The following is a 20,527-nucleotide window of genomic DNA, read 5'->3' on the forward strand; positions in this document are numbered from 1 at the left end:
GCTATTGGTATGTGTGTGTATGTGTGTCGCCGCGTATCTTGCTTGCTTGGGCGCGAGACTTTGGAGGCCACAGCACCACTGCTCGCACATGGGCGACTCTTCACACACGAATGCATTTCGCAGCAGAATCGATCATCGTCGGACGCGTAGCGAGGACTCGCGCGTACAGCTGCACGTTTTCGCCGACGATAGCGCGCATGAGGCGCCGAATAGGAGCTCGTTACGAACCGTAATACCCGCCACGCCCAGCAACCGCATGCCAGGGCGATATATCGCTTCCGCTTGTTTAGGCCTGGCACTCATCAGCGTATACGTCCAAAGTGTCATCCGTTGCCAAGGCTGGATACCAGCGTCAGCGAAGCGCTTGGTCTCGATCAGCGGGCATTGCATAGCGCATGAGCTCTCCGGATGCGGATCCAAGCCTCGCACAACGCCCCGCGACCACTTGTATATAAAGCGTTTGCTATAGCTCGCGAAAGGAAGCGCTTTTGCTGGTCATCGTGACACTCACGGTAACCACAACAACAGCATAGCGTGCCCGTCAATCAGAGTCTCAGCGCGTCTGGGAATCATACGCATGAACCGTGGTTCTTCTGGTTCGTCTCGAGTCCATGCGCAGCCCATAGTCGGATGATATTCATGGACAGTCATGCTTTCCATGGACACACGAGTGTCGATCATTGGTATCGACACCGTTGCCGACACAACTGGTGCGTCCCCATTTGCATCCATGCTCGCGTTGTATCCGCCGAAAGGCGCCCTGCGCTCGAGCGCGCTGGACACGTACCCTGTCGCGGGAAACGTCCTAATCTTGAAAGTACTGGCAATGAATGTACTACACTGTATTATTTCGTACTAAAAGGACATCAGTGTCCATCGCGGGAAAAGTCCTGATCTAGAATGTACGAACATCTAATGGATTAGAATGGATTATTTCGTACTAAAAGGACATCAGTGTCCATCGCGGCACACGCCGCAATCTAGAAAGTACGAACATCTAATGGATTAGAATGGATTATTTCGTACTAAAAGGACATCAGTGTCCATCGCGGGAAACGTCCTGATCTAGAATGTACGAGCATCTAATGAACTAGAATGGATTATTTCGTACTAAAAGGACATCAGTGTCCGTTGTTGGCCAACTTCGTGCCTACGTCATCGTGTGTCGCAATAGCGAGCATACGCATGCGTTTGTTTCTCAGGCCGCTCGGGGACGTTTTCAGGGCCTGCGCTCTTGTCAACCTCTTTATGTTGCTTCATATATGTTTCAAGGACCTGCACGAACATTTATAGGCACGTATGGGTGCACAAGGTATCAAAGGCTCCGAGCGCTCGCCGCATGCCGATCTGAGACTCGAGCAGAGCGGCGTGCGACGCAGCGGTTCGATGCAGCTGCTTCCGGTGCGCGACGGGCAAGCAAGCTTGGACACCGGCGGCGCCGCCTAGTGAAAACGCATGGCGCCTTGGCGATCCAGAGCTCACTCATCCAGCCAAATAACTTCTGGGGTGTCTGGAGCTTGCTCATAGGCTCAGCAACAGCTGGCGTCTGGTTCGAGCGTACACGCATCGGAGCGGCGCTCTCGGCACCGCTTCTCTCGTCGCTGCTGGGACTGGCGTTGGTCAACTTGGGCATCTTGCCGGCATCTGCGCCCGCATACCAGACAGTGAGTAAGGTCGTCGTGCCGCTTGCGATTCCGCTCCTGCTCTTCAACGCGGATATGCGTCGCGTCTTTCGAGAGACAGGTCGACTCTTGAAAGCGTTTTGGATCGGTGCATTGGCGACAGTGATCGGCACCTTCGTGGCGTGTGCCCTTGTTCCACCTGGAGCAATCGGTGCGGATAATCTTTATCGAGCAGCCGTGGCTCTGAATGCACGCCACATCGGAGGCTCCGTGAACCTCGTCGCTGTCGCGGAAGCCACCCGAATGGAGCCTGCATTGGTCTCCGCCTTGCTTGCCGCGGATAATATCGTGCTCGCTATTTACTTTCCGCTTATTTTCGCCTTGTCCAGTTCAGCAGCGAGACCAGATGCGGACGCGAAGCAGGCCGTTGACGGAAACCGCAGAGAAACCGACCTGGCAATGCTGTCACTTGCACTTGCGGTTGCGTTCGCGCTATGCTTCCTGAGCTTTGGGATCGCATGCTGGCTGCATCTGGAGTCCTTCGTGCTGCCGCTCCTGACGCTAATGATCGTCTCACTGGCAACGCTTTTTCCGCGACAGTTTCAACCACTCCAGACCGCTGGTACCATTCTGGGTATGTTTTTTATGCAAGTTTTCTTTGCGGTGACGGGTGCGTTAGGCTCCATCGGTGCCGTTATACGCACTGCACCTCTCTTGCTCCTTCTGAGTGTGGTTCAAGTAGGCGTTCATTTAATGGTGATGCTCATTTTAGGTAGAATTTTAGGTATTTCAAGGGACGATCTCATGCTGGCGTCCAACGCGAACATTGGCGGCCCGAGTACCGCTGCGGGCATGGCCGCATCCAAGCGCTGGACCGCTCTCATCGTACCTGCTATTCTTATCGGTGTCTGTGGTTATGCTATCGCAACTTTCGTTTCATTGGGTTGCTTGCCGTTACTCCCATATTTTGTCCGTGTGTTGCCCTGGGCGTCCGCACTCCAACGCCCATAGGGAGAAACGCCTCTACAGCGAAGCGAAGTTGGATGCTCGCACGCAGCGTTCTGGATCCGTTCTAACGAGACCCGTATGATGAACATGGTGCCCGGCGATTTCATGAACTGGTCCGCAACAATCTGGATCCGTTCTTGCGATGCTTCTCAACGCCGCGACTAGGTGGGATGCGTCTGAAAGAAGCCTGCGATATTTGGTTACGATGCTCGGATCGGTAGTGTGCCCTGCAAACGTTTGGTTCTCGTGTCCGAACAAAGTTCATGGTGTGCGCAGCACTTCAGCTTGCCTCGGGCTTGGAAACAATGCCACTACAAGTTCGAAAACATTAGTGACGCTGCAGATGCCTTCTAGTCGCATGAAAGCATCACTGATGGAAACGCTCCAAAAGTGGCCAGTATCACGTGTGCGCTTCTGCGGCTATCCTGCGGTAACGCGTGCTGTGCAGAGCCCCGCCGCTCTCGACTACACGCTCGACGACGGTTGCTCGCATAAACCCCAACAATGCCTCATCGAGTTGCGCCAAGGGCGCTTCTCGAAGTGCACGGTCGTATCCAGATTCGCATTGGTCAGGATACGACCTCATCGAGATATGCCAGGGTTTCGGTTTCGACCGATTCTGCGCAAATCGACAACTCCGAAACAGTAAACGCTCTTCGGGGGTGCCATTCAGCCTATCGAAATATCGGAATGTTTCAGTTGCATTGCGCTCTACCCAAGTTGCCAACTCCGGCAGCGTGAACGCTCTTCCAGCTGACGTTTTACCCTATCGAGATATCCCAAGGGATGCCATTGCGATGCGCTCTACCCAAACAGATAGCTTCGGAGCAGTGAACTCGTCTCATTAAAGTCGTGTTCTCCATCGTCGATGATGCTGGTTGCATCGGTGGGGAACACATCCGGAAACGGGGTCGTCTCCGACGCGGCCTGCTTCGTTCGAACCAAAGCATCTGGCGTCCGTAGCTCGGCCTCGTGAGCGCGCTCCGGTATCGTCCAGTCGCTGAAACTCGTATCCAGCGCGACTTCGCCGGTGTCGGTGGTAGCCAGCTTGTGCACCTGCTCCGCAACAGATGTCGCCAATCGCAGGACCTCCGTCGCGCGCTTATCCGATTCGCCAACCGTTGCGATGCAGGCGGCAAACGGGGCAAAGCGCTGGAGTTCAGCACCAGAATATTGCGGGGTGGCCTCATAGAGAACCGCAGCAAACGGCACAAAAAGTGCATCTCTCGATGAAGGCACAGTGGCCGGTGTTACCTGCAGGCACACCGGATCCGAAGCGTGTCGCTCTATATATCGCTCCAGGGCGAAGCAGAGGCTGTTCGGCGTGTGGTATTCGCGGCCCTCGAAAACGAGTGGAATATAATGCCCGCCCTGGAAATACTCCAGTATCCATCTTTGGAGCATGCCGGGTGCAGTCATCGTCCCCAGAGCTGTATACATGTTCGCTTCACGGTTGGCGGCCAGAAACAACAACCGTTGCCCTGGCGCCGGTTGCGCCGCCTTCAGTAGTCTCTCGACAACCAGCGCCACTTGCGCCTGTGATGACGCTCCGTGAAGCACATAATCGTACTCGAGCTCGGCTTCCTCGGTCAGAAGCATGAGTGAGCCGCGATCCAGAGCGATCGCCACGCGCCCTCGCTGCTTCAGCACATCATCCGCATCCCTTCGATGAAGCGCAGCGAAAAGGTAGCGACCAGTCGACGGTACAAGCGGATCGAAACGAACGCACGTGGGCACCAGCCCCAGTCGACAGCGCATCTTAAGTCGGAACGCGTGACGGCGTTCCCGTTCCCGCAGCAACAGACTCCAGGTCCGATTGCATTGTTCCCGGCATCGAACGAGGTCGCGGAGGAGTTCGCTCTCTACCAGGCAGGACAGGTCCGCTTTCGAGGCCTGCGACTGCTGCTGTCTTCGATACAGGGCTTGCCAGGCGACTGCCTGCAGGCACAGCGCTGCGAGGTGTCGGCGTACGCGCTGCACGGCTGCGGGCTCGTTCGTCATCGGCAGCGGCTGCCCCAGTGGCGAACGCTCGGAGATGGTGGCAGCGCTACCGGCACCAGCACCACGATGGCGCTGGTGCTGTACACGGCTTGCCAGCATGCTCCAGTAGAGTAGCATGAAGCGCTGGAGGCGTTTCTGCTTGCGTTGCAGTTCTGCGATAAGCTGATAGGCGCGAGTGCGTTCACGGCGTAGTGAATCCTCCAAACCGGTGACTCGACCTTGTAAAGTCGCCAAGAGCTGGGAAGACTCCGAGTCCGTCGACGTTCGCAATGTGTGCGCTTCTAGCTCTGCAGTGTTTTCGGTGTGAAGCGCTTTTTTCTGAACGCTTTGCAGCCGGTACATCAGCAGCCAGATACGTGCGACAAACAAGGCCGTTGTGGTAGCCTCCGTGGTCTCGAGTGGCGTCGATATGCCTTCGGCGTCCGCGAGTACACTATGCGTTGTCGTCGGTGAGAAGCTGCCCGGCTTCATGGGTGAGTTCAGCACCGATGACCCGCGTTCCACGGCATGGCGAAGACAGAGCGGTAGGATCTTCTCAAGGGCGTTGATGGCTCGCACCAGCGCTGCGTGGTGCTGGATCACCAGGTTCGCAATGGTTTGGCGCATGCTTTCATCGTTTTCGACCTCGAGCTGCTGTGCATAGCGTCGCAGCTGACTCTCTGCGTCTTCGTAGGCAGCTCTGGCTTCGGCGAGCTCGAAGCGTTCCACCGCACCAGGCTCTTCGTCGACGTTCTTCTGATGTGCTTTGAATGTTCGTTTGACGTCCTTGTAGTGGAGCTTTTTCTGACGAAATTCGCCGTAGCAGTAGGATTTGGTGAAATTTCGTCGAGGTTTGATCATGTTGAGCTCTACGGCTCGGCTGAAGGCCGAGAATGCATCGTGGACATCGCGTTCGGTGCGTCCGACAGTTACGAGGACTTCGCGCAGCTCCCGCGAGAACAGGTACTTGTCTACAGTCTCCTGACTCAGTTCTTCTTCGGAGATGACTTCACCTCGAGCGCGCAGGAGGCGAGCAACATCGATGAGCGACTCGGAGCACTGGCGTCCGTGCTCGACCATGGCCACCAGGTCGCTGTTGTAGCGCGCATAGTTCCGTGCTAATAGGTCGTTGGCCCGACGCACGTCCTTCAACGTTAGCAGTTCCAGACGAAGTTCGTGGTCATCCTCATAGACGTCCTCGAGATGAAGGCGCTCACGTATACGAATGCCGAGTTTTGCGCTCGAGAACAGCAGCTTACGAGCCGCCATTTCAACGGGCGTATACAGGTGCAGCGCGTCTCTGAGAGGACGCTGAACGTATTTAGAAGCGATCTACGTAAACAAGCGGCTAGGATACAGCTGATTGTACCAGAACTGGGAAGTGCAGTCCCTGAAGACGATGGTTGAAGCCTCCGGTGCGGCAGTAAAAACTGTTGGTGTCGTTCTCTTCAGGTCGCTTGAGAGAGGGCGCCTTCTTGAGCCCCACCTAGTAACCTGCCACAGGTACCCGAAGCAGGCTCTACAGCTTGCAAAAGGAAGGACTTGCCCAATATCCAAAGTAAACGGCGCCTATCCTGAGAAGCGCTTCGGTCTCTGCGTCGTTTGCGGCTTGGAAATCACGTGGAAGGGTAAAGTATAACGGTGCCGGGCGAGGCGAGGCCAGGCCAGGTCAGGCCAAGCCATTGTTTGCGTTATCGATGCTTCGCGCTATTGTGCCGGTGCGGAAAACAGGTGACGTGTACTGCAACCTGGTCAGCATTGGGTGCCTTCATGCCGCGTAACGTTCCCGGCTAGGCTGAGCCTTTCATGAACTGGGAAAAAGTAGCGATTGACTCGCTCGGAGCCGCTGCCGCTGGCAAGGCCTCCACAGCGGAGTTCTCTGGGAGTTCACCGGACTCGCTGTGTCTGCCGTCGACAACTCGAGACGCTTTGGGGTTGATCAGCCTGACGTGCGCCTATATTTATGAAGCGTACGCCCCAAGCGAATAGGTGAAGCAACTTGACACGGAGCAGCGGTATGTGCGGTCAACTGCAGCCGGTCGCGTGGGGCTTTGGTTGGGCGCTCGTTCGCTTAGCGCGTTTCTGCTGGATATTTCGAGAGATCCGCTGCAACCGTTACGTGAAAAGTAATCCAAAGAAATTGAGTCCGAGTTCTTCGAAGGCAGGAAGCGTCGGTCGGACGTGACCGGTGGCCTCGGTACTCGCCGTCCCATGTGCAAGTGTACGCTCTAGTTTCCTTTCATGAGGGCAGCATGCGATCCCGACGGTGACCTATAACGCCGTGAAGATACCGTCTGTGTGTGCTGGACCAGATTCCATGCTTCGAGAAAACACTGACTCAGGACCTGCTGCCTGCCGTGCAGTTACGATAGTCTGACCTGGAGCTTGCCCCGGTTTTGTTATCATGAAGAGAGGTACGCTCTGAAAGTTCCCAACCGCAGCTTCGTGAGTAGAGGCAGCAACCGGCGACACAGTCTATTGTATCAAAGCACCACAATAGGATCGCGAGCTAAGTTTCTAGGGTAGCCCTTTCGCAGAAACTTTTGTGCACGATCTTATGTGCGCCTGTTTGTACGTCAAGCGAGGCATTCGCGCGATGCCCAGTGCCAGCACTGGCGTGTCGCGAAGACACTAGCGCAACGACAAATCACGCCGTTGACTCGTTGATCGAGCACGGTTGCTGTGGACAGAGCGCTGATGTGATAATGAAAAGCTCGGAGCGCATACTGCTTCGCGCCCGCTGGAATAGCAACGAGCGGTGCTTTTGCACTCCAGTCGGAAACCGGGAATCGAAAAAAAGCCTCTTCCCAGCGGTCTCTCCAACGTACAGAGCGCTCCGCAAAGACGCTTTCGGGGATCCCCGGCCGCCACATAGACAGGAAGGCGCGCTCGCTTCAATGCATCTCATTCTCTGTGATGCGGAATGCGTGCATACAAGTATCTATCGAGCCGTCGAGGCAAAAGAAAGGGCATGACATGTACAGCGTAACAGATTCATTCTAATAGACAGTAGATCAATATAACCAGCGTTCTGAGATCAGCAGCTTGCCCCCTGTGACTTTGCACCTCCTATCGAAGCATAAACCGCTCTGTCGGTGACGCGATGTCGCTGGTTCGATCACGATGTCGCTGGTTCGATCACGATGTCGCAACATGCTCCTGGAACAACGCGCAGACGTTCATGGAGATGCTCCATGGAAAGCGGCGGATCCGCGCACGCATCCATCTCTCAGAGAAATGGTACCCAACTGTACATTTATGTACTTAATAAGAATAATAAGACATTGATGCGGATCCTCGTGCATCGGCATGGATCCTCGCTTGCCGCGAACGTTGATCGCAATGCAACTCGGATCGTCATCTGGTGCCGCGGCATCGATCGCGCACACGCGCTGCCTTTGATGCTCATACGCAAGCAGGATTCGCACCGTGATAGCGTTGCATTGCGTGCGAGCATAGGAAACGTTTTCCATGCATATGAGCCAAAGTTTATTGTCCACGATAACTGACCTGGCGTTGAACAAAACAGATACTGGGAAAAAAGGTCAACGTGCAACAACGAGCTCGCGGATAAGCGGTGTCGTGCACGACGACCGACGACACGAGTGGGTTGTTCCGCAGCTCCGACGCTACGCTTCTGCCACGCCACAGCGACTGCGATATATAGAACACGACAAGTCTGAACCCGATATAGGGTTTATTTTGTCACTGAACGCACGCGAGTCGGCGTTCTATTCCGGTACGAGAACACGCAAGCGTTGCAGCGTTCTGGTTCGACGACTTCAATTCACTTTGGCGTGTGCCTCGGATGGACGCTCCGATAAGCCACGTCGGTATTTCCGTTCGAAGAAAGTGTCTCCAGTGAATCCCGCTGCAATACAGCCGCAGACGCCGGGACATGAAACTGGGTCGTCGCGAAAGAACGCTTTTGCGGCACGATCGCAGCCCCGTGATGCACCGCAAGGTGTCTTCGAGACAATTCGTCGATGGCTTCAGAAGCACGAACTAGAATCCAGCAGTCTCTGCATCCGGCTTCTTGATGACTATCGGCACGTTGACGAGTTGCTTCAGTGCTTCTGGAATGCCGTCGAGGATGTGGCCGGGGGCTCCTCTGCCGACGTCCTGCTGGCGCTGCCGCCGCTCCCGTCATCCCTTGCCAGTGCCTTGATCGGTCACCTTCGAGAGTGCGCTGACGTCGGTGATGTCTTTGGCTCGCACGTGTTTCTCAACGCGTACGGACCCGATGAGGGAGCACCTCGGTTCTGTTTGCGGTTACGAAAAGGCTCGTCAGCTGCTGGTGGTGTCGGCGCTACGTCCCAGGATGATCCTTTTTGGTCCGATGACGAGGACGACTTTTTGGACCCGCGTTTCGCCGAACTTTTGCGCGCATCACGCGAAGAAGATGCGGGAGAAACGTCACCCGTAGCCGTGGGGCAAGATGCTGCCCCGACCGGCATCACGACCAATGACGACCTCGATACCAGACAGAAGCTGCAGTCCAGCGAGCTGTCCCTACCGTCGGATGAAGTGATTCTAGCAGAGAGCCGCGCTTGGGTCCAGCATATGATCGTCGATGCTGCTGTATGTCCTTTCATGATGTCCGCCGTGCGTGGTGGCTTACCAGCGGGCCAGGTACGCTATGCGGTATCGCACGCGACAACACCTGAGCGAATCTATCGTGAGTTTTGGAACGAAGTCGCCCTGCTTCGACGGACCCCTTCGAAGGACGTCTCCACCACGTTGCTGGTACTGCCAGAACTGGTACAGGGCATAGAAGGCTTTGATGCCATTACCACGCCGCTGAGTGCAGCGCTTGAAGCGCTCCAACTCGACGCCTTCATTCAACTGGTGTTCTTTCATCCAAAGTATGCATTTCGCGACGGTCGGGATCGCATCAATACGCAAGGTTGCACGGGCGGACACGCCGCGAACTACGTGCGCCGCTCACCCTACCCCATGATCAATATTCTGCGAACAGAGCAAGTACAGCGTGGGCAGCGGGGCATCCCAACGGAACTCGTTTATCGACGGAATGAGTCATTGATGCGCACCATTGGAGCCGAACGACTTGAACAAATGCTTCATCGACGATCTTGGGAGGAGCTTCTCCAACTCGTCCAGGACAATCGTCCCTATGCGGATCTCGAGGAAGCAGTCAAGCGTGTACGCGATCAGTTTGCGAGTTCCTGAATAGCGTCCTAACTCGCGCTGTAGTTGCGGCAATGAGACATGGCACAAAGACACGTTTCCGCAGATGCGGTGCCTCGTCTGCGGATACGTAAGGAGGCAATGCTCGGGCATTGGCGATTGTCCAAGGCACCATCGGGCGTTTCCGCGGTTACAGTGCCTCGTCTGCGGATACGTAAGGAGGCAACGCGCTGTTATCGGCTGGTGAGCGGGGAATGCCCCGCCAGGTATCAGAGGCAGCTCTGATATCCGCCTAGTTTTTCGCTCCGACGATGCTCCTGCGTTTGCTTAGCACCTTAAACATGCGTATGCTTTGTGGTGTGACTTCGACAAACTCGTTTTCACCGCTGATGTATTCAAGCGCATCGTCTAGCGTGAGCGTGCGAATCCCCTGCAACGTTTTCACGACCTCTTTGGTTGCGCTGCGATGATTCGTCAGCTGTTTCACCCGACAGACGTTCACTCGCAAATCCTCCGGATACTTATTCTCGCCAACAATTTGGTTTTCATAGACTTCAGCACCTGGCGCGACAAACAACTGGCCGCGTTCTTGCGCAGCCTCGACGCCATAGGTGGTCACTCGACCAGTCTCGTGGGCGAGCAGTGAGCCAACTTCCCGCAGTCGAACCTGACCCACGTAGGGCCGGTACGCTGCAAACGATGTATGAATGATTGCGGTGCCCCGAGTCAGGGTCAGGAGAGCATTGTTCAGACCAAATAATCCGCGCGTTGGTACGATATACTCCACAATACTGTACTGCTCATTGTCCTGACTGTGCGTGAGGTTCAACATTTCTCCCCGTCGCTTGGCCAGCGCGTCCACCACCGCGCCCAGATACTCCTCGGGAATTTGAACCTCGACGTGATCAAACGGTTCAAGAGGCGTATTCGTTTCCGGGTCCATTTTAAAGATGACCTCAGGAGCACCCACAATCATTTCGAATCCTTCTCGTCTCATGGATTCGATGAGGATTGTCAAATGCAGTGCTCCTCGGCCGCAGATGGTAAACGAGTCCGCCTTTTCGCCATCTTGAATCCGTAAGGCTACATTGGTACGCGTCTCGCGTTCTAGACGCTCGCGAAGTTGCCGGCTGGTGAGGAATCGTCCCTCGCGCCCCGCAAAGGGCGTCGTATTGATCGCCAAGGACATGCGCACTGTGGGCTCCTCAATCTGCACGGGTGGCAGCAGCCGCGGATCGGCAGCATCACAGATCGTTTCGCCGATGCGGATGTCGTCTACACCAGCAACCATGACAATGTCGCCAGCGTGCGCGCTCTCCGCGCTCACTCGACCGAGATTCTCGAAAAGGAACACCTCATCCACGCGGGCGGTCCGAAGTTCCGCCTCGTCCTTTGCAGGCGTGCCAACGCGGACAGTTGCACCTTTGCGCAGTGTTCCCGCGTGAATGCGCCCGATGCCAAGAATACCTTTGTAATCGTCGCTGCTAATGTTGGAGACAAGTAACTGCAGGGGCGCATCTAGTGCGACTCTCGGGCGCGGCAGTCTAAGGATCTCTTCGAACAGGGGTCCCATGTCGTTCGCCAGCTGGTCCGGTGCATACCCAGCAACGCGCTTCAGCGCTGACGCATACACCACCGGAAAGTCGGCCTGCTCATCCGACGCACCCAGCTCCACAAACAAATCAAAGGTTTTGTTCACGACGAAAACAGGTCGGGCAGCGGGGCGATCGATCTTGTTCACAACGACAAGAACGCGTTGGCCCAGGCGCAACGCCTCCCTTAGAACATAACGGGTCTGCGGGCGTGGACCCTCGACGGAATCGACCACGAGGAGCATCGCATCCGCCATGGAGAGGACTCGCTGCACCTCACCGCCAAAGTCTGCGTGACCCGGCGTATCGATCACGTTGATGCGGACTCCACGGTACACGACTGCAGTATTCTTGGACAAGATGGTGATGCCTCGCTCGCGTTCTAGCTCGTTACTATCCATGACAAGACTAGAAACAGTCTGGTTTTCGCGGAAGACTTTTGCGTGGTGCAGAATTGCATCGACCAGCGTCGTTTTCCCGTGATCAACGTGGGCACAAATGGCAATGTTAATAACGTCGTTGCGGGTTTTCAGTGCAGCTGACGCACGTGCAATAGCCTCTGGTATCGCAGAGGTGGTGCGCTCCGCCTGCGCTCGCAAGGCGCGTACCTGAAGCGTGTGTCGTGCGCTCCGCGGCAGCTGCCGAAAGCTCACTGGACGCCAACCGGGCCGACCAAACGACGTTGAACGATGCCAGAAAGAAGAATTTGGGCAGACTATAGTCTTTGGCAAAGAAAGATGACCGCTTGGCACAAAGCCGCTCAGTTTATGGGACATGCTTTTTGTTCTCAGGGCGCTGTTAGGAAACACCGACCGCGTATCCGGCGACCGCTTGTTCCATGCGATTGCCACGGGTGACGGCGGTTCACCGAGGGCCAGCCAGCGACGCAAACTCTGAATTATGGACATACTTGTTCAAAATATGATACACTTCTCGGGTGCTGCGCTCTCGTGTAAGACGCGTCGCAGCCAGCCCGTCCTCAATCGTCGTATACTACTACCAGACACAAAACTTACCGATCTTGATGTAGAGATATTGGATCGAATTGTGTTCCTATGAATGCCCAGAAACTACCCGTGACAAGCGAAGAGCACTCTGTTCCCCGAGAAACGCATGAAGAGGTTTCGCACGGCCCCAGACTAGTCCTTGCGTCGGGCGTAGAGGTGGGATCGATCTCGCGATGCTTTGGTACACTCTCTGGTGTATGCTTGCTCGGCGGCAGCCGCGGTCACCGTGCGGGGGCAGCACGGCCTCGGGCACCTCGCGGACGTGCGCCGGAGGGCGCGGCGGGTTCCCTGTGTGGCCCCGCGCGCTGCATGCGCCCGCATCGTTCCACGACCTTCCATCACCGGCCAGCGCTGTATAGCCGCATCCGTGCAGCATCTGTACGGTATCCGGGTGTGCATCTGTTGAGAGCATCTGGGAAAGCATCCACGTGGCAGCGCAGCTGTCGACGCGCGTGCCTGCCCCTCCGCCGGAGCGTTCTCGAAGCTGGGCGATCACCAGAGCGAGCGCGCATCGCGCACGCCACAATTCGATGACTCGAGATGCGCTCTCAGCGCTACTTGTCGCGCATAGAATGTTTGTGCCTCTAGCTCGATATACAGCAAGTGCAAGACAGGAGCGGGCTTTTGCGTGTTCCAAGGCTCAACATTCGAGACGCGTATCCATGTCGACTGGCAAGACTGTGCTTTATAGTGCGCCAAACTCGCGCGGCGCTATGGTCGAGTGGTATATTCGATCGATCAAGGCGCCAGTAGAAGTTGTAAACCTGGATATGGGCAAGGGAGAACACAAGTCACCAGAATTTCTTCGAGTGAACCCGTTTGGTAAGGTTCCAGCGTTGGAGGAGACCGGCCCAGAGCCCTGGTCATTGAACGAGTCGGGAGCGATTCTCTACTACCTCGCCGAGAAGTATGACCGGAACTTCCCGAAGGACGCGCATCAAAGAGCTCAAATACTGCAGTGGATTCTGTTTGCGAATGCTACACTGGCGCAGACTGCTTTTATGGAATCTCTCCGAGAGAAGCAGTTGCCTGGACTGCTTGCAGCTCTGGATCAGCACTTCAGCAAGCATACCTTTGCTGTAGGGGAGACGTTCACCGTTGCGGATGTAGCGTTGGGCTCCTATCTCGGCTATATTCCGATGTTTTTCCCTGGGAAAGTCGATATGACGCCGTACTCACACCTGAATGCGTACATGGAGCGGGTAAAAGAACGTCAGGCGGCCGCGAGTGCGTGAGAGCAGCTCAAGTTGAGTTTGGACGGTAGGTATGGCACCCAAGCGGCGCACGAAAATGCCAGCAAAGCGAGCGGGCGCGTATCGAACGGGTTCTATGGCTGGAGCCCGAAACGTTGCGGATGCGTTATGAGCCGCGGGCCGGGTACCTGCTGATTTTTTTTGGATGAAGGTAAGAAAGCATCAGAAGCGCAACGCGGCTCCTGATGTGCTACATGCTGATATGCGCAGGGAAAGTTTGGCGCACGCTTAACTTAATGTAAAGCATGAGGAGTAATTGAGGATGTTCTCGTTCTTCCCATTGCTCTTTGCGGCGACAAGGCAGACCTTCGAACGCGCTGAATGCTGCTGCTGTCGCTCAAGTGCTATAGTTCATGGATTCGTTGCGATGCTCGCGTCATTCCCGAAGCTTGGATACGCGCGCTCGTCTGCATGAGAGAAAGGCCTGGGAGCGTCTTCGAATACCACGTGACCGTGTCATAGCAGCGGCTACAAATGGTTTTCTCTGACACCCAGCAGAAAGCGTAAAGAAAAGCAATGTCTCCCTAGCGACCGCAAAAGCGATGAACGCTTGCTCGCGGACGCGGAGAAGGATCTGCCCATGTCCGCGCGCCTGCCGCTAGGGTTTGCTGACTCGCCTTGCCAATGGCCTTCACTAGCAAGCTGCCGAGTTCAACGTTTGGTTTGCCTAACCATGGACCTCTGAGTTGCTTTGCGTGCGACCTACGCCAGACAGTAGCTCGCAACCTTAAGTGGTGTAACTGGCGATAGTACGCATTCTTGGTACATGCGCCACTAGAACCAGGTAGAGACCTCCATGAGAGCCTCGTCACTGCAGCTTGAACTGAGAACACTCCTATTCGATTTCGTTGGACCGCGGGATTGTCTAAACAAAGCACGAGATCCTCGACTGCGCGATGTTTAACGTCGCAGCAGTGAAGTACGGAGCACCCGCGCTAGCACGTCGTTCTTGTTTGATTTGATTTTCTCGCAGATATTCTTCACAAGGAATGCTTCCAGTATCTTCAAGAAAAGTCGCTGGGATGCTTTATACTGTCACAGCTGGCTTGCGAAAATTATCGGCCTCTTACAAGCAAGTTATTCCAAATTCAGTGGGTGGACAAACCTTCCGCCTCGTCGTGCATATGCACGCCGTCATGCGCCCAACGCAGAACTTTTCTTTAACTCTGTTTACACAACTGTATCTTCGTCAATCCATTCCATTCCGTACCTTGTCTTCGCGAGACTGCCAAAGAAGCCACGCGATGTGAAGTTCATGTTCCGTTGACTCGATCGCTGACGAACAAACACGGATGGACGAAAAAAAGCAGGCTTCAACCGGAAGCGTCCAGCGTTGAATACCACGCTATCGATATCGGGCGGAAACGCGGATGCGCATTTCATGGGTGACGGGCATTCGTCTCACTCGATGACACTTCACTCCGGAGATGTCGTCCACCGGTAGATGGGTACACAAAGGGCAGCAAAACGCCGTTCGTGAAACTGAGACATGCAAGCATGACGACAACATCAGCCCTGGCCGCGGTTCGATCACATGGTTATCGACAATTCGAATAACGCGCAAGTTCCTACGAAACCTGATGCTTCGTCGAAGCACGCTTCGTGGCTTCTCACTGCGATACGCTTCCGTCCTACTCTTCGATAATGTGACTTTCGATCGTTCAAAAACGGTCAACAAGTAAACAGGTGAGATTGGCACTGAGCGGCGCATCGAGCTAGCCTATTTTCCCTGGTTCAGTCCAGTCCACGAAGCCTTCTCTGTTGTCAAACGCCTCGTTTATGGCAACAGATTCATAGACGAGTCGTTCGCATCCGTGATCCCTTTCTTCGGAAAATCGTTCTGTACCTTTGTTAGCCCTGAGCTGCTGTGCAGGCGCTATGATCATGCACGGGAGAGAGAGAGAGCTTATGCACTTCGGTTCATGGGCGTGCTCGTGATGAAGAAAATGACGAAAATGTCGGTAAGAAATAGGCGATACACGATTAGAGAAGGCTAGCTTCGGGAAAAACGTCCAGCCAGAGTTCCGAAGAAAGAACGGTTATGGAGTACATCAAATACTGTTACGCAACCCAGCCAGGTAAAGGAAGATGGGAAGACGGGGCTGGTCTCTGCGAGTAGATACGAAAGATGCGAACAACCTCACGAAAAGCATCTGCGATGCTCATTCAAGCTTCCTTGTTTACGGAGAAGAAATGAAAAGAAGTTTACCGGGAAGATGCGGATCGGCGACATGTCCATCTGCATGCACTTCATGAAACCTAGGCCTACATCGAGCAACGGAGCTTATTTCCATTCATTCAAGGCAAATGAAGAGCAAAACTTTGTGATGAGCATGTATCCCGGGTTCGAGGAGGTTACAGCGGCCGCCGAACCCTGAAATCATGCGCATGGATCAAAAGACGTCAATGGAAAGCAAGCCAAGCGGCTAAACGGTTTCAACATTGACTAGTATAGAGAGTCGGGCATGGCAGACGCCAGGACGCATACGAACAAGAGGAATGACGGCGTCGAAAGTTATCTCGACGTTCTGAGCACCGCATCGAGCATGGCGTTATGCTTTGTATGTCTCGTTCGGAGCGCATACAAGTGTCCAAGTTGCACGTGCGGACCGTGTTTCGTGGACATGGACAACACAGAGCTGGAGTCGCCAATGACGTGCATTAGACGGGGTATGAAATGTGCATCCACCAACTGGCTCAATATCCAGGGAGGGGATATAAAAGACGCATAGCATCGTTTGATGGTGATAGCAAATTGCACTGGACGTGCCGTGGTACGGAATGGGTGGACTCCTGCATTCTCGCCGATAGCGTACCACGAGTGCAGAAATCGGCTCTGCTCAATTCCCGTCGATGCGGTTACAGCGACATACACACGTCATGAGCACGGGTGAACGCTCTGACAGACACAGAAGAAGAGTTTGGAGCGGATCCGTGCGCTTGAGTTTTGTGCGAGGTGAGCCAACCGAGCATCCGATGCCGAGGCCATTAAAAATAAAAAGGCTCGCTATGGAGTTCTTCGATCGGCAACTATATCCGCGCAAGCACTTTCCGCACCAAAACGTGACCGCTCCGATTAACATTCGAAGATGTCTCGTACTTCAGAAGCGTCCGGTGGCTTTACGTCGAGCGATTTTCTTCGATGCAATCATTCTGGACTTAGTGTAGGTATTGCGCTGAAATATACAAGACTTGCGTTGAAAAAATCAGTGGCCAAGAGCGCGAGCTTGGATTCCCGCCTGGAGCAACCCACAGGGGTGGCACGGTTCAGGAATCCAGCAAGGCTCCAGTACCGCGCACATCTTTCCACCTGAAACGATTTCTATGGACAGTCGGTAGACGATCATCATATTCCATTATTCGATATTCCTAGCAATAAAATCAGCTCGATGCGAATTGCTAGCCTATATAGGTGCACGCGAAAGTGAGCAGCGCTCTTTTGCAACCTCGCGCGTCTCGGATGCGTGCAGCGCCTCCGAAGTGACGGATTTCATGGACGCTCGTGACGTCCGATTTTTCCATGGACAAAACGTCTACATTGGCCAGCGTGCTCCGATTACGCGCTTTTATCTTCTTTCTTTTTTTCTGTGTTTTTTTGCAGTGCGCGGTGACGTCCGATCCGTTTCCGACACATGCTCAGATACGCCGCAACTCAAACTCAGGGTAAATTATCTCATGAGCAGTATTCACTGGTAACTTTGAAAGATCACTTCCAGCCGTAACAGCTACCGCTTGAGAATACTGAGGCAATCGCATTGCCAGCGGCATCTGGAGCTCAACGACGCCATCGCGTTGCCGATCCTGGAACTTGCCTCGCTCTCCGAGCACGCAAAAGTCGCTCCGTCTCCGTGCGAGGCACGCGCAGTGGCCGTCGATGCAGCGCCGTCGCAAGCGTCCACCACAGGCGCGCTGGGAACACCCATATCAGTAGTGGATCCCTCCAACTTCTATTTCAAACAAGAGGCCCGTTCTACACCTTATGGAACGTACTGATCTTTAGAAAGCAAGGATAATCCTATTTTGGACTGCTGTTCGGCATGATGCATCCCCAGGGTGCTCCTTCAGATCGTCGACCTACCAGCGTCCAGCAGCGCTCGCGAGTACGCGGCAGTGTGCGCGCGCTTGACACGCGGCCCGCGACACGCATCGCGTTCGCCAACGAATCTGCATCCGCACCTGTCACGTGTACTGACGAGAAACGGGGCGGGTAGCAACGCCTTTGGACGGAGGGTTTGTGTTTGCTGCTCGTTGCAGCCGTTCTGGGTGCACTCAGTGACTACGTGACTGGAGCTGCGAGGTCTAGGTTGGGTGCTGACCTCGCAGTTGACTGCTCATCGACCGCTTTTTTTTTTGTAAATGAGCGCACCCGTGGAGCGACTCGAGGAAATTGACGTGGCAGTTCAGCGGGCTGCGCAAGACTTTAGCCTTCGGGAGTTGCACTTCCACGCGCTGCCGGCGGTCTATCGGCAGGAACTGGAGGAGCAAGAAGGTGCGGTATCGCAGCGTGCGAGTGGTCCCAGGTGCAGCGTTGGTGTTGCGGTGAGCGGTGTGCCTGCAGAGGCGGCGGCGCGCAAACTCGCGCGCGACACCCGTGCGGACATCCTGCTTCGCGTTACGCTCGGTGAACCGCGCATTGGCTCTTTCCAAGCAATAAGCTTGCGTCGCCAGAGACTGCGTACGAATTCGGAACTGGAGGTATTCCAATGGCTGGAGCGCCGTCTCGAAGGCCAGGGCCACGGCGTCGCGGATCCGAGCACAGGAAGCGCTGCGGATGGAGGCGCGCTCCTCTTCCGCATCACCGGCCCTGAAGGTGTGCAGCATGTATTTACAGGTTGGTCGAACGATTGGATACAGTGCACGGCGGTTTTTCATGCGAACTTTTTTGATGATCTAGACATGCTGGTGGACGTGCTCTGGAACCCGCCCGAAAACGGAACATCTGGAGGACAGGCCACCTCCACGAGCCAGTTTATCGGCAGAGCGGCCATCATGGCTTCAGAGCTCGTCGAGATGAAGGGTGTACTGCAGCGACCGTTGGTCAATGACGCGCATAGCGTCATCGGTGAATTCCGGTGCGAATACTGTGTGATTAAGCCGTACGCGGGTACCTTGCCTCCGCGAATGGCACAGTTGCGTTTCAGTCTGAATGAAGGAATCAATGAGCGCAAGAAGATCCAACTTATCGGTCATCGCGGGGCTGGTAGTCAAAAAACGCGCAGCCGCGTCCAGGAAAATACGGTGTTGAGCTTTCTGACCGCGATACGCAAGGGCCTGGTGGATGCGATCGAGCTGGATGTGCAGTTGACCCGCGATCAAGTACCGGTCATTTACCATGATTTCTTCATCCGTTGCGTAGACGAGGACGACGTCGATGAGAGTGACGACGAGCGTTTTCGGACCGCGTGGAGCGCTTCACCCGTTCGCTCGGATCGCGGTGCGCGTCTCAACGAGAGCATGTTGAACGGCTCCCGGGTTTTGACGCGCTCATCACGGACTCCAGATGACAGTGCCGAAGACGTACACTGCACCTGTGAAACGGCCAACTTAGAGTATGCTTCGGAGCGTGACAGTTGCAGAGCGTCTGCAGTCTCGGCGAACAGCACACACCATGTTGCAGCAGCGGATGCAACGGCCCCGCCGTCGACGAACACGCTGACGAATGCCTCGACGAGCGATCAGCCGCACTGTCTCCGGGATCATGCTCGGGCGAGTGGCAAGGCGAACCAACCGAAATCGAGGCGTTACGGAACACCTATTTATTCTCTAACGTACGAAGAGTTCAAGAGCGCGTGCCGCAGCATGCCCCGTTCGCGCAGCCGCGGCGGTAATCTCCGTGTCCACGGAACGACACCGCAGAGAGAGCCGCGCTGGTCCGATGAGTGGTCGGATTTCACGCGGGTGGCATCATCGGACGGGAACCTGGGGTATCTGGTACGCCATTTCTCCGAGAGCAGTGAGCGCACCGATGACGCGAATCCTATCGCGATGATACGGGACAACGCGCTGCCGTCGCTGCGTCGCGTTCTTGATCGGGTTCCCGAGGAAATCACGCTTCTTGTCGAAATCAAGTATCCAACACCAGAATTAATGAGAGAAACGTCGCTACCCTATCCGGAGCGCAATCACTTCATCGATCGCGTCCTCGAAGTCATTTTCCAGAAGGGCAGCCTCAAGCGTCGCATTGTCTTTCTCAGCTTCGACCCGGATGTTTGTCTGATGGTTCGCAAGAAGCAAGCCATTTACCCGGTATGCTTCCTGAATGCGGCTGGACGAAGCGCCATGAGTGAACATAGCGACCCGCGGGCACTTAGCGTAGCGAACGGCATCGCGTTTGCGGTCTGGGCCGGCCTCGACGGCATGGTGCTTCTGTGTGATCTGATTTTCGAAGAGCCTGGTATCGTTGAAATCATTCATTCCGCTGGACTCAAAGTTTACTGTTACGGGAGCTCTACCGCCGAGCCTCATTACTGTGAACAGCTCATTCATTGGGGTGTCGACGGTATTATCGCCGATCGGGTCGGCTACATTGCACGAGCCTTGAACCCACTCTTCATGGCGAATGCGAATCCGGAAACGATCGAAACCGCGTAAGCTATCAAGATGATTCACAGGGCCCAGTGCTGCGCAAAATCGGTCACCAATGCGAAACCGAAAGTGGGTTCAGAAGCAGCACCTGACCCGATGAGTGCGACACCGCGTCGGTACTGACGCAAGCACGACGTCTACACGCGAGCGACCGGCATGCCGGGCAACGGTGTTACGGTCGACAAGTCGCACCGTCGACGCACCCAAGGACGAGCGTCGTCGGCGCTTTGTGCCGTGCGTGCACGTTCGTGCGTCGTGAACTAGAGCGCCACCAGCATCAACGGTATCATCGGTATCACCTCGGGGCGATCATTTGCCTTGAAGCGACGCTT

The 20,527-nt window shown here is 55.3% G+C and overlaps 6 protein-coding genes and 2 non-coding genes across 8 annotated transcripts; 5 read left to right on the plus strand and 3 right to left on the minus strand.

The window, feature by feature from the left end:
- Positions 1-1,262: 1,262 nt before the first annotated feature.
- CYME_CMR105C (hypothetical protein, conserved) lies at positions 1,263-2,633 on the plus strand (the record flags this gene model as incomplete). The annotated part of the gene is made up of 1 exon (XM_005538349.1): positions 1,263-2,633. The coding sequence occupies one exon, from the start codon at positions 1,263-1,265 to the stop codon at positions 2,631-2,633; it is 1,371 nt and encodes a 456-aa protein (XP_005538406.1).
- Positions 2,634-3,434: 801 nt separating this feature from the next.
- On the minus strand, positions 3,435-5,879 carry CYME_CMR106C (hypothetical protein; the record flags this gene model as incomplete). The annotated part of the gene is made up of 1 exon (XM_005538350.1): positions 3,435-5,879. One exon carries the CDS (start codon positions 5,877-5,879, stop codon positions 3,435-3,437), a length of 2,445 nt encoding a protein of 814 aa, XP_005538407.1.
- Positions 4,426-5,962, plus strand: CYME_CMR107T. The gene has a single exon (XR_002461602.1). It is a non-coding gene; the product is annotated as a hypothetical transcript (transcript).
- Positions 5,963-8,081: 2,119 nt separating this feature from the next.
- Positions 8,082-9,800, plus strand: CYME_CMR108C (hypothetical protein, conserved; the record flags this gene model as incomplete). Its single annotated transcript, XM_005538351.1, has 1 exon — positions 8,082-9,800. One exon carries the CDS (start codon positions 8,082-8,084, stop codon positions 9,798-9,800), a length of 1,719 nt encoding a protein of 572 aa, XP_005538408.1.
- A 250-nt stretch (positions 9,801-10,050) lies between these two features.
- Positions 10,051-12,126, minus strand: CYME_CMR109C (GTP-binding protein of TypA family; the record flags this gene model as incomplete). The annotated part of the gene is made up of 1 exon (XM_005538352.1): positions 10,051-12,126. One exon carries the CDS (start codon positions 12,124-12,126, stop codon positions 10,051-10,053), a length of 2,076 nt encoding a protein of 691 aa, XP_005538409.1.
- Positions 12,127-12,929: 803 nt separating this feature from the next.
- CYME_CMR110C (similar to glutathione S-transferase) lies at positions 12,930-13,592 on the plus strand (the record flags this gene model as incomplete). Its single annotated transcript, XM_005538353.1, has 1 exon — positions 12,930-13,592. One exon carries the CDS (start codon positions 12,930-12,932, stop codon positions 13,590-13,592), a length of 663 nt encoding a protein of 220 aa, XP_005538410.1.
- Positions 13,593-15,802: 2,210 nt separating this feature from the next.
- CYME_CMR111T lies at positions 15,803-17,040 on the minus strand. Its single transcript, XR_002461603.1, has one exon. It is a non-coding gene; the product is annotated as a hypothetical transcript (transcript).
- Positions 17,041-17,966: 926 nt separating this feature from the next.
- Positions 17,967-20,201, plus strand: CYME_CMR112C (hypothetical protein, conserved; the record flags this gene model as incomplete). The annotated part of the gene is made up of 1 exon (XM_005538354.1): positions 17,967-20,201. One exon carries the CDS (start codon positions 17,967-17,969, stop codon positions 20,199-20,201), a length of 2,235 nt encoding a protein of 744 aa, XP_005538411.1.
- Positions 20,202-20,527: the final 326 nt, after the last annotated feature.

This window comes from Cyanidioschyzon merolae, chromosome 18 (genome assembly GCF_000091205.1).
Source record: "Cyanidioschyzon merolae strain 10D DNA, chromosome 18, complete genome".
NCBI classification, from domain to species: Eukaryota; Rhodophyta; class Bangiophyceae; order Cyanidiales; family Cyanidiaceae; genus Cyanidioschyzon; species Cyanidioschyzon merolae.